Source organism: Naegleria gruberi, assembly GCF_000004985.1.
Source record: "Naegleria gruberi genomic scaffold NAEGRscaffold_29, whole genome shotgun sequence".
NCBI classification, from domain to species: Eukaryota; Heterolobosea; class Eutetramitea; order Acrasida; family Naegleriidae; genus Naegleria; species Naegleria gruberi.
Window position 1 is genome coordinate 79,280 of NW_003163298.1, and position 17,624 is coordinate 96,903.

At 36.2% G+C, this 17,624-nt stretch overlaps 4 protein-coding genes across 4 annotated transcripts; 3 read left to right on the forward strand and 1 right to left on the reverse strand.

Moving 5' to 3' along the window:
• Positions 1-60: 60 nt before the first annotated feature.
• On the forward strand, positions 61-2,999 carry NAEGRDRAFT_80032 (myosin; the record flags this gene model as incomplete). Its single annotated transcript, XM_002676125.1, has 1 exon — positions 61-2,999. One exon carries the CDS (start codon positions 61-63, stop codon positions 2,926-2,928), a length of 2,868 nt encoding a protein of 955 aa, XP_002676171.1. The 3' UTR covers positions 2,929-2,999.
• A 120-nt stretch (positions 3,000-3,119) lies between these two features.
• On the forward strand, positions 3,120-4,624 carry NAEGRDRAFT_68503 (uncharacterized protein; the record flags this gene model as incomplete). The annotated part of the gene is made up of 3 exons (XM_002676126.1): positions 3,120-3,251; positions 3,345-3,886; positions 3,973-4,624. 3 exons carry the CDS (start codon positions 3,120-3,122, stop codon positions 4,622-4,624), a joined length of 1,326 nt encoding a protein of 441 aa, XP_002676172.1.
• Positions 4,625-7,029: 2,405 nt separating this feature from the next.
• Positions 7,030-10,850, reverse strand: NAEGRDRAFT_34281 (uncharacterized protein; the record flags this gene model as incomplete). The annotated part of the gene is made up of 2 exons (XM_002676202.1): positions 7,030-7,481; positions 10,124-10,850. Coding segments are annotated over 2 exons (1,179 nt in total), but the record flags the coding sequence as incomplete, so codon positions are not given.
• A 1,651-nt stretch (positions 10,851-12,501) lies between these two features.
• On the forward strand, positions 12,502-16,290 carry NAEGRDRAFT_34255 (uncharacterized protein; the record flags this gene model as incomplete). Its single annotated transcript, XM_002676127.1, has 2 exons — positions 12,502-13,192; positions 15,704-16,290. Coding segments are annotated over 2 exons (1,278 nt in total), but the record flags the coding sequence as incomplete, so codon positions are not given.
• Positions 16,291-17,624: the final 1,334 nt, after the last annotated feature.

Sequence of the window (17,624 nt, forward strand, 5' to 3'; positions counted from 1 at the left end):
GTCAATTAATCTGTTGACAACAAAACATCATCAACGCCAATCATTAAAATAAAAAAGAAAATGGCCAAAGATAAAAAGAAGAAGGAAACATCTCCATCCTCTTCCTCTACATCTAATCTTTCTGATGCTCCAACAAGAATTTCTATTTCGTCATCTGACTCTGGATTTTCAAAGAATAGTCAAGATGACCAAAGCTTTGGTGAAGGAGAAGAATATATCCCAGGTGCTTCATCATCATTGTTATCAGCTTCCTCTGCTGCTAATTCAAAGAAAAAACATAGATTTTCCATTCGTAATTTATTAGGAGGTAAGAAGGAATCCTCAAAGGAATTGAGTCCTGGCAGAAATTCCGTTACCCAATCAACAGGTTCTCTAGATGAGATGAAAAAGGCAGGATTGAGTGGTACAAATATTGGTGTTTCACTTGATGTTCCAACTTTGGACACTTCTTCCTCAAGTGATCAAGCTCTCTTGGATTTACAAAAGAGAATCAAGGAATCTGATGTTAATGGAACAAGTTCAATGTCTCCTTCCTCTCCAAGTGGTTCTACTTCTGCCAGGTCAAATAATTCCCCTCGTGTCTCTTCACCAATTGCTTCATCAACTGGTTCTCCACGCACTAATCTTGCTTCCAATGAAAAGATTATTCAAATTGATGAATTTGAAAGATTAAAGAATTGTGAACAAGAATTGGCAACCAAATTGAATGAAATTAAAAATTTTGAAGAAGAGTTGGCTCAAACTAATGCCAAACACAAGCAAGAATCGGAAGAAAAAGAAGGTCAATTACAACAACTTAAAAAGAGTATTGAGGTATTGACCAATCAATGCGAACAATTGAAGCAATCCATTTCCAATTCTGCTCCTGTTGAAACTCAACAACAACCAACGAGTGGTGTGGTTGATATATCACTTGTTGACCAATTAAAGAAGGAAAATGAAGAAAAATTGCAACAAGTCAAGAATGAACATGCTACTCTCTTAGAACAAACAAAGAAGGATCTTGCAACCGAGTTGGATCAAGTGAAGAAACAAGTTGAAACTCTTCAAACCAGTATTACTCAATTAACCAAAGAAAAGCAGGAACAAGAAACCAAGATTAAAGAATTGACTTTAGAAAATGAAGGTTTAATGGATGACTTGGTGAATTTGGATTCTAGGGCTTCCGACGTTAAAAAAACATTGGAAAAGAAGAATAAGGATCTTGCTACTGAAGTTGATGAACTAAAGAAGAAACTCCAAGAACAAACATCCACCGAAAAAAAGGAAACTCAAAAGGCCATCCTTGAACAAAGTGAAAAAGTTGTCTCAAACACAACTGGAGATCATGCTGAAAAGGTTAAGGCAGAATTTGAAAAATTGAAACGTTGGAATCAAGAACTCAATGATATCATGTCCACTATTGAGAAAGAACGTGATCAATTGGCCTTGCAAGTGGAAGAGCTCAAGAAGAAGCTTGAAGAGTCCTCCGAAACAACCAAAAAGGCAGTGCCAACATCAGGTGAAGATGCTGATGCCGAAGAACCAGCAGATATAGAAACTCTCTTGAAGAATTTGGAAGAAATCACATTGGAAAGAGATGTCCTTGAAGAATTACGTCAAGAAGAACTTTTGGAATATGAAAAGGAAAAGGAAGAATTAGCTGGTGAAATACTGGCTCTTAAGGAAGAATTGGAAAAGATTAATGGAAGTCAACCATCCTCTACACCTGTTGCCACAACTCAACCTCTTGTAGATACAACAGAGTTGGACAATTTGAAGAAACTTGTTCAATCTCTCCAGTCAGAGAATCAAGAATTAAACAAGGTGTCAAGCAAGTCAGAACCAGAAAAGATTGTAGAACAAGTTGAAAGGGTAGTTGAGAAGGAAGTCGAGAAAATTGTTGAAAAAGTTGTCGAAAAGATTGTTGAAAAGGAAGTTGAAAAGATTGTAGAGGTTGAGAAGATTATTGAAAAGCTTATTCCTGTTGGAGATGGTGAAGCCAGTGTTGAAATTAACAATTTGAGAGAACAAGTTGATAATTTGGTAACTCAACTCGATCAAACTCAAGAACAAGTGAGAGATTACGAAAAACAATTTGAGAGTGATCGTTTGATTTTGGAACAACTCAAGAAGGAATTATCTGCTGAAACTCAAAAGGCCAAGAATGCTGAAAGTGAGCTCAAGAAGGCCAAGAACGAACTTGAAAAGCAAGTTTCTTCTGTTTCTACTGCCTCTGCCATTGTTACTAAGCAAGAAACCTCCAGTGCACCAACAGAAAATACCATCCAAGAACAACCATCCATCCCAGAGTCATCAGAATCAGCTGTCACCAGTGAAGAATCAGCCTCTGTCAGACCAGCATCTTTTGAGGCTCCTGTCATTTCCTCCTTAGAAAAGGAAGACTTGTACAAGATTCGTTCCAAGTATAGTTATTATGACTCTGATGAAGAACACAACTCTGTTCCTCAACAACCAGTTGCTGCCGTACCAATTAAAAAAGAAGAACCAGAAGAAGAGGAAGAACCAGCTAGAGACGATGAAGACGAAATTTATCAAGATGAACTCAAAAAATTCGAAAAGGATTTGGATAAGATGTTGAGTAAAACATCTATCAATCTCTCCAAAGGAAAGATTACCTCACTCAAAGAACTCGAATTGTTATGCATCAAGTTGAAATTCAACAAGAGTGTTAAAATTTTGGACTTGTCAAGCAATACTTCCATTGATAATAGAGGTTTAAAGATTATTTGTGATATGCTTCGATGGAATACTGCTGTAACTGATCTTTATCTCGAAGACACTAGTATTACAACCCTCAATCCTCATCTTTTTGATGTTTTCAATGAAAATTTCAAACTTACCAATGTTGCCTTCTCAGAAGATTACATCCCAAGTGCAGAATTAGACAAATTGGATACTCTATTAGACAGAAATGAAACCTACTAGTTAAACTACTAAAACATTCGACTCAACTTTAAGAAGATTAATTTCTTTGTACATAAATTTTCTTTAACTTCAACTGTTTCCCAATTAATAAATTGAAGAACACAAAGCTCACAAATCAAGCTGATTTCCAACATTTATCAAACTTTCCTTGATTCCACTTTTCGGCAATGTAGTAAAGGAGCAAAGAAAAAATGGGACAAAGAGGTTCAAAGGGAACGAATAATAACGGAAAGAGAGGATCAACACGATCCACCACGACCACAACAACAAATACAACAAATACTGTTGCTAGTATTCAAAACGATCCACAGGACTTTGAAAAAGTATGTACAAGATTATTTGTTATATTAATAATTCTTTTACAATTAAATTATATAATATTAACAACATGATGATGCTGCGGAAATTAATTACAGGGCATTGAATTTATAATAGATAAATTAAAAAACAATGAAATATATAGAGCAAGACTCCAAGATATTAATATTATGAGGCAATTTGCTGAAGTTCTTGGTACAGAAGATAAACTCCAAACAACCTATTTAACTACCAAATGGTTAGATACTGTTGATCTTGCCAGGAAGATGTTACAACAATCAAAGACTTTAGTGGAGGATGAGGAATTATCTAGAAGTGGACATTCAGGTATGAAATCAGTTGTACCAGCCAGTACAGCTGCTTCGGATGTGAATCAAATCAACAAGACACCATCAGAAAATGTTGGAGGTGACTTTGATGATGATGATGATATTATCAATGAGGAAGATATTCGTTTGGGAGAAAAGGATCCAGGATTGAACAAGATTTTAGAACAAAATACTGTTAAAGTTAAGATTGTCATTTCTGAAATTGCCAAGACTAAAGGAAAGAAGGCATTCAGAAGAATGTTGTCTCCTGTTTTGAGCAAATTGGATATGTTACCAGAGTTGGGTATGTTCCACTCTGCTCTTCAAATTGGGTATGTAACTATTCTCTAATATTTCCCCTCACTTTATATTGTTTAATATTTACTTGCATTACTAATTAATCAATCAAATATTTTAGACCTTGGTTAATTGAATGGAACAATTCTGCTATTTGTGTTCCAAGAAAATGTGTTAGCTCTGCTGCCATGCTATCAGCAGATATTGAACAACTCCAAACCAATGAGGATGTTAGAAATGTTGTAGAGAAATTGAGCAAAGTTATTGTAAAGTGGAATACTAGTATGAGTTATAAGGAAAGAGATACAGAACCAGGAAAGAGTGGAAATTGTCAAGATTTTGTGGATGATGTTCTGGTTTCAATTGGACTTTCAAGAGATAGCCTATCACAAGGACCTCTTGGAGAATTCCTTAAAAAACTCAAAACAAAGGGACAGAGTGATTTGGTTTTCAAAATGAATGAACAATTCAGAAAAGCATTTAATTTTGCTGAAAACAAAAAGAAATTTACTACCCACAGAGATTTGGACGAATTTGTTAAAGGTTTACTGACTATTGATCCAGATTTCGAAAAGAACTACCGATATGAATGGCTATTCCTCAAATCAATGGATCGTGCATTCTGGCTGAAACATATAAAATTTGAGGAAATGGAAGAATACAAGCCTGCTTCAAGGGAGGCTGTAGATGAGGATGATGAGGTTATATTAATCACAGACTGCCCATTCAAAGATCCAAGAGATACCTATTCTTTCATTTATGACGACGAATAAACCAATATTATCCTATACAGTTACATGAAACCTAAAGAACTTAAAAACCTATTTCTAAATATTAATCCTTGTAATTGGTTTACAATAGATTTCAGTGTGGACATTTTCAAGGTGGATTTTATACAAGGTTTTGGAAGTCTAATCTGTCGATTGTGACCTGCATGACGAAGATAGAGAATCAGAAGAGCATTGACCATGAATGTCTGTTACAGAGCTTGACATCGAAGAGCGGACTGCACCAATGATCTTTGAACAAGAAATGAGAGAACATTTGGAATCGACTTGGTGCAAAGAACTAAAATGAGAATTGCTAGTTTTCAGACAGTTTTTCAAGATTGAATGGTGATGTGAATTGACCAAAAGTACCACTAATCATCTTGATGTTGCTGTGCATGTTTCGTTCGGAGGAAATTGTTGGTGAACAGTGTTTAATTGGTTTTTTCTAACAAGCAGTAAAAACGAGCTGCCCTTAATGAAAATCTTTGTCTGCTCAACCATTATTGAATTATGAGGGTTCAGAGTATATAGAAATCAACAAAAAGGTGTATTGAGGGTTTGGTGAAGACTAAATTAAGTGCGTTTGATCATGTTTGGAGGGTGACTCCTTCTGTTGGAGGAAGCAGTAACAGTTCAGATACAATAAAGCAAGTAAAAGTTTCAAGCTAAGCGTTTGTTCTTGTCATGGTTGGAGTGTAATGATTCAAATGTTTGTTTTTGAAACAGCCGATTCAAAATAATATAAAAAAGAACTAAAAAACCATGTCACAATATACTTTAATTGGTATTGTTGTTCCATTATTTAGAATACTATAGAAACCACCACCAATCAAACCTTGATAAACACGAGAGGTGTTAGTTGGATTTTTGTAGGAAGAGCAAGAATCAGCAACAGTTCCATCAGCATAGTGTCTCCCATTACTGTAATCCACTATTCCTATTAATTGACATCTGTCACCAAATCTACCATGACTACATTGACATTCATCATTACCAACGCAAATACCAGCTGAAGAGCAGACACTTGGATTAGTAGCCTCGTAATATTGTGGACCAGTATACCCTGTAACATTACTGAAACCAAAATCTGGGTTAGAACATTGATAGCACAACAATGGATACTTAGTGCACCAATCAAAATGGGTCAACTCTATATTTGTATCAGGAATAGCAGTCCATGATCCTATAATATCACTCTTCTTACCAAAGGCAAAGTAAGGTCCAGTTGAACTAGTGGATGAGTTTGTACCACCAAAAATATATAACTTATCTTCTGTTGAGGAAAATGGACCGGTATTAGTAATGAAATAAGGAAGGAGACCGAAGGTCATCTCCCAAACAGTTGGAGATTGTAATTTTGCTCTAAAGATATTAATACCACTTCCTCGTACTGTTGAGCTGCCACCAAACAAGTAGACATAATTATCAACCACTTCGATAAAAGCAGAATGCAGAGGAAGGGGAATAACATCTTGTACAATCTCCCATTTTGTTATGCTTGTTGTTGAAGCTCGCATTATACAATTGGTTACATTGTGTTTCATTGTTGGAGCAATATCTGCAGTTGCATTGAACTCATAGATGGAAATGATACCACCAAAAATGTAAACATAATCTCCTACTGCCATAAGCATACCAGATGCTATTGGGATTGGAAGTTTTTCGTTAATTAATTCCCATGATTGAAACAAATCATAGACAGGTGCTCTGTAAATTCTATTTGAAATATCATCATCCACAACACCTCCAAACAAATAGACATATTCACCATGTTTAAGGACGTGTGTATTATAAATAGAGTGAGGAAAACCAGTGTTGGTAGTTTCATTATACTCAATCATATTCCATACCATGTCATTTGCTGTAACGTTTGTGGTGTACATATTGAACCCGTTATTTCTTCTTGTTGGAAGAGTGTTCTCTGTTTGAAGTAAATATGCAATATCACCCATTTCGAAATAAACTGGTTTTCTCTGATACCAGTATAATTGCATGTTGGTTTGGTGTCGTACTTGAGTGAAAAGTCCGTTAATAGAGAAAGCAAACTTCTTTGTTTGAACGGTTTCAAAGCAATCTTGTCCAAGGAAAAACTGGGTATTAAAACAGCCACCTGTGGCATGAATGGATCCATCAGCAAGAAAAAGGAAGGAATTATAAACATTGGAAGTAATATCTACAATTGGGTGAGCTGAGTATTTTACAAGTTTGGGCGATAGAATTTTTAATCCATAAGAAAGTCCAGCACCTGTTTGCCCAATATCATTCAATCCCCAAGAATAAAAATACCCTGGTTTAGATGCACAAACAGCAAAACTCACATGACCTTTTGTGTGGATCTTGGTTACGGTGCAGTTAATACCAGAAATCAAAGTTGGTATTGGTATGTTTGTTGTGTTACCAGTTCCAACTTGTCCATACATATTACCACCAAAAGCAAAAACTTTACCACTGGCTGTAAGGACAAGGTTATGAAACATACCACATTGAATATCTTTGATTGTCTCATTTTGGAATGGTTTCATCTTTACAACAACAGGCTCACCACTTGAAACGTAATCACCAGTACCCAATTGACCGTATGTGTTGTCTCCAATTGCTACCAGATTACCTGTTGATGTTAAAGCAAGTACACTACCATTTCCAGCACAAACTCTAACAACTGTTTGATTTGCTAAAGCTCCGTATCTATAAACAGAGAATGGTCTATTCTTTTCATCCCAAGTTCTGTCACCAATTTGACCTTGATCATTAGCTCCCCATGCCCACAATTTTCCATTTTCATCTATCGCATACGAAGCATAATTACCCATAGCAATTTGAACTATTTTAGTGTCAAAGTTAAAACCATGAACTTTTGTTGCTTTCAACACAGATTTAGTTCCACCAGTTGCTAATTGTGAACGATCATTTAAACCAAAAACATAGAGACCATTCGTAGTCAACACCATGCTGCTATTTCTCTGAGCTTCAATTTGAAGAATTTCTAATTCGTCAAGAACTTCAACAGGGTTATTGTAGAGGAGTCTAGAATCCTGACTTGTTCTTCCCAAATTTCCATTATTGTAGACACCAGTCGAGTATAATTTACCATTAGGCATTAGTACAAGTACGTGATTTGCACCTGCAACAATTCTGTTTCTCACTCTGACAATAGAAGAATGATATTCATAGGAAGGAAAAATACCTGGTCTAGAGTTGAAATACATTTGGTGGTTCATTGAAAAGTTCAAAGTGTTTTGTCTGAATAATAATTCCTCTCCATAGATAGCTTCGGTGAAGTTCTTTACAAAACTAAATTGTCGATGCTCAAAATAAACTTACATTAATCATATTAAAACTATTCTCTCCCAATATTCTTTGTGAGTTATCAGCCAAGGTAATGACATTTAGTAATTCCACCTCCATGCTCAATGCTCTTTTCCAGTCCTTTTTCTTTGATGTGACCATTTGATCAAACATTGTTTGATTAACTCCCAAGTCATCCAATATCATTGAAGCTCCATCAAGTGCTTCTTGCATATTCACTAGCTTTTGCATTATCTTTGAGGAGTAAAAATCTTCCTTTTGCTTTTCGAGTCCAACCAGAACTCTATTGTAACTATTTTGTTTTTCTTTCCATCCTTTTACAAGTTCAACAGCATGTTGTTGTTGATCATTTGAGGCATCAAATGTATGTACACTCAATGTGAAGCAAATTATTACTATGAAAAATTTATAGTAAGCGGAAATATACAACCTACAAAAAGCTACACACACACATTGCAATTTAGACCGCAAACCAGCGTTGAGGGTCTTCATCATTCGTTTTTTTTCTGAGTTGTGCACCGCAAATCACTGTAATTTCTGTGTTAAGGCTGTATTCACAGTAAGACTTTCAAAAACCTTAACTAGAAGTTATTTGGAGAATATTAGAAGAAGATTGTGCATAATGTATCTCCCAAATGTGCTCAACATTTTTTTTGGTTTCAAGCCAATCATAAGGGACGATTGAGCAGCAATAAACTTTTCATTTCTGCACGAAAATGAGATGATAATTGCCTACAGATTTATTAATCAAGATCTGTTTCTAAGTTGAATAGTCCACAATAAAATTCAAAACATTTCAAAGAATAAAGTCCCTATCATTTTCATTATTCTCATTCAATACTCTATATTATCATTAAACTACTAGTACAATTTATTTATTTTCAAATGGTTGAGTTAATAATGGTATGGTACACAATGTGTGAGTCTTGTTGCTCATTAACCTGGTGAAGATTCTCTTGATATCAGTGCCGTAGAGATAAAGATTATTACCAGAGAAGGTTGGAGTGAAAGAAGAAACAGAAGGGATAACATCTCCCGAAACAGTCCATGAACCAACTGGGTCACTTGTTGGAGTGTAAACAACTCTGTAATTGAAATCATTCAGAGATCTTGAATGTCCTTTGCTTGGATAACCACCAAATATGAAAATGTAATCTCCTGTTACCACCATTGGCCCATCAGAGTAGGTAAATGGCAATACAGAGAAGGTATTTTCCCACAGATAGGGGAAAATATATCTAGCTCTCAAAATATCAGAGTAGGCTTCTTGAGATGGTGATCTACCCCCAAAAATATAGATATAATCACCGATCATGGCTATGTTACCACCATACACAGGTTGTGGGAGTTTTTTAGAGACTATTTCAAAGTTGTAAGGTGCATTGATAGGGGCACGAATTATCATGTCAGTAACATTATTAATTGAAATGTCAAAGTTCAAGATGCCACCATAAATGTAGATGTAATCGTCTACAACCAATGACATACCAGAAGCAACTGCATATGGTAAGGTATTTTTCATCAACTCCCACCCATTCTCTATATCACTGACAGGAGCACGATAAATCTTATTGCTGAGGGTTCCATTCACCACACCACCATAAAAATAAATATATTCTTGAGCTCTGGCTATATGCGTGTTATAAATGGTACCAGGGAAGGTTCTTTTTGTCTTGTTTTGGTAATTCACAAGATCCCAAGTCATAGGGTCACTCAAGTTTCTATAATACAACTGGAAGCCATTATCCACAAGTGGATAATACTTATCACCAACAAACTGATAGGCCTTATCATCAGTTTCAAAATATGGGTAATGTCTTCTTTCAAGAGTAAAGCCAGTGGTGTTGTCAAAGGTAAAAACTTTTCTAAAATTGGATGTTACAGGTTCAAAAACGTCAAACAATTGTCTTTCGGTTTGGGAGGAATATCCAGCACCTACAAACGCTCCATCGGTTGTCAAGCCAACAGCCGACCTGTACATCATTGTTATTTCAGTAATTTTGTGGTTGTATAATTCATCATTGGAGAGAGGAATAACTTCTGTTGCCACATTCATAAGAGCAGAAAGACCACCTGTGTGACCTAATTGCCCATTAGAATTATCACCCCAAGAGAACCACTTTCCATCGTTACAAAGTACAAAGGAATTTCTAAACTTGGAATAGAGGGCAACAATAGATCTGCCAGCACCAATACCAGCCATTTCAATTGGTGTAGGGACAGTGAGGTATGGTGAATTGATACCTGTTCCACACTGACCTTTGTCATTTTTTCCCCAAGCAAAAACTTTTCCTGATTCTGTCAATACAGTTGTAAAATCATCACCACACTTCAAATCAACAACTATCTCTCCTGCAAAGCTTTCTGGTAAATTTACAGCAACAGCTTCCATTTTATATTCAGCGGAGGAGGCGCTTCCAATACCTAGTTGACCGTATGTGTTGTCGCCAAATGAATACAGACTATTATTTGAGGTTAAGACAGCAGTGTGTGACAAACCACCACAAACCTTAACAATGTACTGATTGGCTAGAGCACCATCCATGTATACATCAACCGGTCTCACCTTTGTCACAGTTGTTTTATCACCAAGTTGGCCTCTATGATTTCTTCCCCAGGCATATAACTTGCCGTTTTCCTTAATGGCATAGAAAGTAAAAGCACCAGCAGCAATTTGCTCAACATCTTGAGGACCTTGCAAGTCCCAAGAGAATAATTTGAATGGTACTTTTTTGTGAACGGCAACGGTTCCATCACCAACTTCGCCATAGTCATTTCTTCCCCAAGTGTAAACAGCATCACCAGCCAAGAGAATGTTACTATAGTACGAAGAATCGAATTGAAGAATTGTAAGATTGACATTTGTAGAATAGTTTGGCAACTCAACTGGTGTACTAAGTGTTGGAACATATCCTGTGCCCATAGTAGTTCCTAATCTACCCAAACATCCATCACATTCAACACCCCAGGAATAAAGTTTTCCATTGCCATGAAGATAAAGTCCATGGTCTCTTCCAGCTGATAGCCTATTTCTTTCACGCACAACCTTCTTAAAGGTTGCATAGTTTGGCAGATACCCATATGTAAGATTAAAATGCAACGGAACAGGAATTGTACTAATGTTAGTATTGGTCCACTTAGAAGGATCATTCAAATAGTTCAAGGAATCTATTACCAGATCTTTCAAGGAACTATATGTTGTATTAAAACCTTGATTGGTGAGAGCAATGAGACTGTCAAGTTCTTTTTCAACAGAAACAACATTCTCATATTGGGTAACCTTATTTTTAAGAATTGCTTCGTATTGGTCTTGAGGGATACCAAAATCAGATATAAATTCTTTCGAGTACTTTACAGCTTCACTAATAACAGTGATTTTTTCTTTAATATTTGCTTTGACCATGTCTGCTTTTTGTTGTAAATAATCTTGATTAACAGCATAATAACTATCTCTTCTTTCTCTAAGACTAGCAATATTATAGTAAGCTTCATCTAACGGGAGTTGCTCTGATAATACTTGATTGATTACTGTTATATTAAGCATTGTAAATAATCATTTAATATTAATAAATAGAAACATCAACCTACCCGAAGCAACAAGCAATAGTAACACAACCACAATTGTGGCATTCAGCTTCATTTTGTGATGTAGCGGGAGATGTGATGGGTGTTGTTTTTTTAAAAGTAGTTGCAGTTTGCTGCTGTAAGCACTCGCCCAAATCAGCTTAAATACAGCTGTGTACAGTACAGTCGTAATGAAATTACCACTACGAATTATTTTATCGCTTAATACAGCAGAAAAAAACATCACAATGAAAATCAAGCCATCCCCAAACACGCACATCAACAAACGGGTGGTTTTTTGCGTCCTCCTCGCTTTGCTAGGACTTGGTAAGTAGTGTGGAGGAATAATATGTTGACACGTTTAAAGTATTTGTAGTGGTCAAGGCTCAATCAGAACAATCTTTCAGTGAATATGTACTTTCCTTAATGTTCATGATTCAAAAAAGACAAAGTTTGATGGGAATTGAAACAGATTATTTAAGTGAAGCTGACAAAATTATCTACAAGGAGAAAATAATTTATAATACAAAATATGCAATGGAAAGGTCTCTAGCCTCTATTAACAAGCTTGGTGTTAAAGAACAAACATATACCATACTTCTCTCAGCCAAACAAAACGAAGCAGCAGCCGCTTGGGACTCTCTTGTTGAAGTTAACAGTTATATCAATGTTACTAAGCATGCTGTTTCAGTTGCCTACTCAACCATTGATTCAATCAATGAGGTATGTTTTTTTACAATTTTTGTTGCTGAACCAGTTAGAAATTATCGAATGTACTTCTAAGCTACCACCATTGGCAAAAAACTGACCTCGATTTATTGCCAGCAAACATGACTCTCAATACTACAGTTGGTTATCTCCCAAATCATGTAATGTATTTCCCAGTTATGAGAATTAGAAATAGAATTTCTGCTGGATTAAATCATGGTTTGTTCCTTGGCCCTGGTGGTAATTTGTATTCTTGGGGTGTTGATATGGGTGGTTCTTTGGGAAGATCTGTTAACACACCAATGCCAAGTTTGGATTTGCCTGTAGAATTGAAGAACGTTACCATTCTTCAGTTCACTAACTCTTACTATGGAAATCTGTTGCTAGCTGATGATGCCGTCTATTCATGGGGAAAGAATGACTATGGAGTTGATGCTGATGGTACAACTGTGAATCATTACCAACCAAGGAAGGTCTTTTCATGGGATTTACAAGGTCCTAAAGGAATCGCTCAGATTGCTTCTGGCCCATATAACTTTTATGCTATTGACGAAAATGGTAAACTCTATTCATGGGGAAAGAATGATTTTGGCCAACTTGGCGATAGAACTCCAATTGACAAATGGAGACCTGTGGACGTTTTTATGAAGGGTGCTTTGCTTAATCAAACAGTTACCAGAGTTTGTGGTGGTTTGACTCATACTCTTGTCCTTGCCAACAATGGAATGCTTTACTCTTTTGGTGATAACTCTAAAGGACAACTTGGTATCGGAGTTAGTTCCTCAGTTATTGCAAAGAAATGGGAACCTGTCCTCATCAATTTCCCATTCAATGACACAATTGCAGATATTCAATGTGGTGATAACCACAACCTGGTGCTCTTGACTGGAGGTGCCATGTATGCTTGGGGTCTTAACGACTATGGGCAACTTGGAGATAATACCACAACAACAAGAACAAAACCAACCAAAGTCAACACACTCTCAGCTATTGGTACAAGAAAAGTTGTCAAGATTGAATCAAGACTCAACGAGAATTTTGCCTTCTTGGAAAATGGAGCCATGGTTTCATGGGGTCAAAATGATTATTCTCAATTAGGTCATTCCAAAATAGCAATTATAGGCAATATTGCCACCACCTTTATAAATGTTCCGGTAGAGTTTAGCTTACCCAATGGTTATATGCCTTCTGAAATAGCAATCATGAATGGATCAACTGTAATTCTTGGTGCAAATGGCACCCTTTATGGTGCTGGATTTTCTTCAGAAAGTACCAGAAAACTGTTGAACATCACCACTTCCCAAACTAAGTTTACCCAGTGTTACACCTTCCCACCTATATACCCAGTTATGGAAAGAAGACATTATCCATATATCCAACTCAACGAAAAGAGCTATGCATTTATTGGATCCAAGTACTTTTCTTACCCTGATAATGGGTTTGATGGATACGTGAGGAATAACACCTCTCCAGAATTGTGGTCAATGATTGATTATCAAAATACAACATCACAGATGTTCCCTGGTTCCATTTACAATACTCATATTTTGAGAACTAACCAACATGTTTACTTCTATGGTGGTTTTGTTAATGGATCAATTTCAAACCTTATTTACAGAGCTCCAGTGGATAATATTGAAAATGGATGGGAAATTGTTAAGCCAACGCTCCCATTCCCAGTTTCAAACGGTATGTCCATTTTATTGGATGACTTTTTCTACATATTTGGTGGCTTGACTTGGTTTAATAGCACAGACAAAGGATTCGTATCAATTGGTGTTTCATCAAGTATTTTGAGATGTCATGTTTCCAGTCCAACCCAATGGGAAATAATGAGTGGTGGTGGGTTGCCAAGAGGTGTCTATAGTGGCAATATTGCAAGAATTGGAGATTTCGTCTATATTTTGGGTGGGCGAGTTAACACGGGTGATGCGTTTGCTGACATCTTCAGAGCTCCTTATTTGAATATTAGTCAATGGGAAAATACTTACTCAGTGCTTCCATTCCCTTTATCTGATAGCCCAATGATAATTACCAATAGTAGTATCTACCTCATGGGAGGATATTTGTCTGAGTACTCTCCAAATATTATTGGTACATACTATCCTCATATTATTACAGCTCCTCTAAGTGATCCAGTTGGTTCATGGTCTGTTACTGGAGACAAGCTCCCAACTAATCCAGCTTTTCAATCTGTTACTTCGCCAGTAGTTGTTGGATCGAATGTATATTTATACGGTAATGATGCCTCAAAGATAACAGAGACAAACATCAGAAGTACCACTGTCAGCTCATTCATTAAGATTCCTCTATTGGTTTAATAAACAACCTTGTATAATAGTTATTTATTTTCTAAACATATCTCTTTAAAAAATTAGTTAACCTTATTCAACATTCAAACAAAAAAAATTGAGGTAAAAAACCGTTTTAACATTTTGAACACTGTACCGTACAAAATTACAGCCATTGGCTGTAAAACACTGTATAAGGCTTTAAAAAAACATAAAAAAAAATGATCTGGAGCAATACTCATGTAGAGGTTAGTCCAAAGAGCATTGGGCTTGCCGTGGTATTGTTATTTGTATCAATATCTTTTATTTGTAAGTTTCTCCAAGTAATAATTGAAGCATATAGTCCATATAGGTGTTACTTCAAGTGCTCAAACAACCCAATACAATAGCACATTAACTTCAGAATTGTTTTACAAACTGTCATTTTACAGAGAAAGACGAGATAGTTTTTACCAGATTTACACAGACTACGTTCGTCAAAATCAAGAAATAGAAGAATCCAGAATTAAATTGAAAATTAATATTACAAAAGAGGCTGTAGAAGCTTCTTTTTATGAAATTACAAAATTAAGAATTCCAGTTGAACAATACTATCAAATGCTGAATAATAAGAATATACAATACGCAAACCTAGAAGAGGTTCAGAAGGAGCTTGATGACTTGATCACATTGACTGATCTTGGTTTCCTACACACCCAATCCACCCTAGATGATGTAGAAAAAGTAAGTCCTTCAGTTATTGGAAATGCTTATCGGTAATAGTCTGCTTCTAACATTTTGTACAATGAAGAAAAATGGCAATTGGCCAAAACAAGGAAGATAGTTTCCTCAATGAACTTTACTACGACTGTTGGATTTCTTCCTAGTCATGCTAGATCTCACAAAATACCAAGAATTAGAAATAGAGTGTCTGCAGGAAAAAATCATGGTATTCTTCTTCATTATAATGGACTACTCTATTCTTGGGGCGCTGACAATGGTGGTGCTTTAGGTAGACCAAATAGTGCAGGTGTCTCATCTTTTACTCTCTCTACCCCTGTTGAATTACCAAAGAATATTTCCATTCTTCAATTTGTTAGCTCAAACTATGCCAATTTGGTTCTTGCTGGAGATGCAGTTTATTCTTGGGGCAGAAATGAATACGGAGTTGTTGGTGATGGTACTTTTGGTGGAAATAAGCCACCATACAAGTTATTCTCTTGGGATTTGCAAGGTCCAAAAAGAATTGAGCAAATTGGAGCTGGAGGCTACACTTTTTATGTAATTGATGAAAATGGAAAAGCATATGCTTGGGGCAGAAACAATAGAGGCCAACTTGGAGACAAAACAACCATTGACAAGCCAAGACCAGTTGACGTCTACATGAAAGGCATTTTACTCAATCAAACAGTCATTAGGGTTTGTGGTGGAGAAAGTCACACTTTGTTGTTGACTAGTAATAATGAATTAGCGGCTATGGGTGACAACACTTATGGGCAATTAGGTGTGGGTACTTCTGGTGGATATAAAATGGAACCAACAAGAGTCAACATCAAATTTAATGGTACTATTATGGACATACAGTGTGGTGAAAATTATAACCTTGTCTTAACTTCCAAAGGGTTGGTATACGGTTGGGGAAGGAACGATGTTGGTCAACTTGGAAGTGGAGACAAGCTAGACAAGTTGGAACCTACTCTTATTTCCTACCTTAAAAACAGCACAGTAGTCAAGATTTATGCCAGATTTTCGACCTCATTTGCTCTTACCAATGAAAGTTTCTTATATGCTTGGGGTAATAACAATCAATACCAATTGGGTGCTAGTTCAGCCACCCTTTTTACAGTACCTCAAAATATAACACTCCCAGAATATGTGACTGTTGTTGACTTGGCTGTCATGCAAGGAACAACTGTATTTTTAGGAAATAATGGTACTTATTACGGTAGTGGTGGATCAACTAATGGAGAACTGCTCCGTATTTCATCACAACAACCAGCCTTCGACTGGATTTATAATGGATTGAGTTTTTATGGGTTTGCAATGGAAAGAAGAAGATATCCATATTTTGAAGTGGATGATATTGCCTACCAGTTTGTAGGGGACAATTTTGCAATCTTTCCAGATAATGGTTTTTACCTTTATAAGAGAAATATTGCAGATCCAACAATGGGTTCGATTGTAGAATACAGAAACAATACTGGCAAATTCTTCCAAGGAACAATTTACAATTCTCATATGCTTAGACTAGGAGAATATTTCTACCTGTACGGAGGGGTGGTAAATAACACTATCTCTAATGCTATCCATAGATGCAAAACATCTGATCTGGAAAGTGGATGGGAGCTTACTAGATTCAAACTTCCTTATAATGTATCAGCTGGTCAATCATTACTGGTAGATGACTTTTTCTATATTTTTGGTGGTCTTGTTAGTCTAAGTGATGACTCTGATAGCCCAAAGTTAAGTCTCAACGTTACTGACATGATTTTGAGATTCCACATCTCTAATCCCTTCACTCCTGAAATACTATCACAAAGATTACCACTAGGTGTTTATAGTGGTCAAATTGCTAGAGTTAAGGATTATTTGTACATATTTGGGGGAAGAACTCAAGATCCAAATGCACCATACAGCGATATCTTGAAAGCGTCCTATTTCAAACCTACCGTATTTGAAAACTCTTACTCTGTTTTGCCATACCAAGTTACAGATGGTTCGTTAATAGTTACAGAAAACTTTGTTGTTATATTTGGTGGCTTTTACAGTGGTCTTTACCCATACAATGCAGGAAGATTCAACTATGAAATTGTATCAACCCCATCTGATGAGCCTGTTGGTTCTTGGATGGTGACTGATTATAAGATTCCAGGATTAATGAGGGCGACCCCTTCAATCATGGGTTCAACACTTTCTCTGTTCGGAGAGGATGTCAGAATGGTCAACACATTCCCTCTCTCCAACAGAACTTTCACCATGTTTAACTGCACATTCTTGTTGTAATAAAATTGTAAATTATTCTGTCATCAATCAATGACCTTTGTTGAACAGAAAATAATTGTAATGTGATCATTTAATAGATTGAAGGTACAAAATGTTTTGTTTGGTCCTTTTCTAATTAAGGAGTAGAACTAAAACAGAAAGTGTTGATGGAA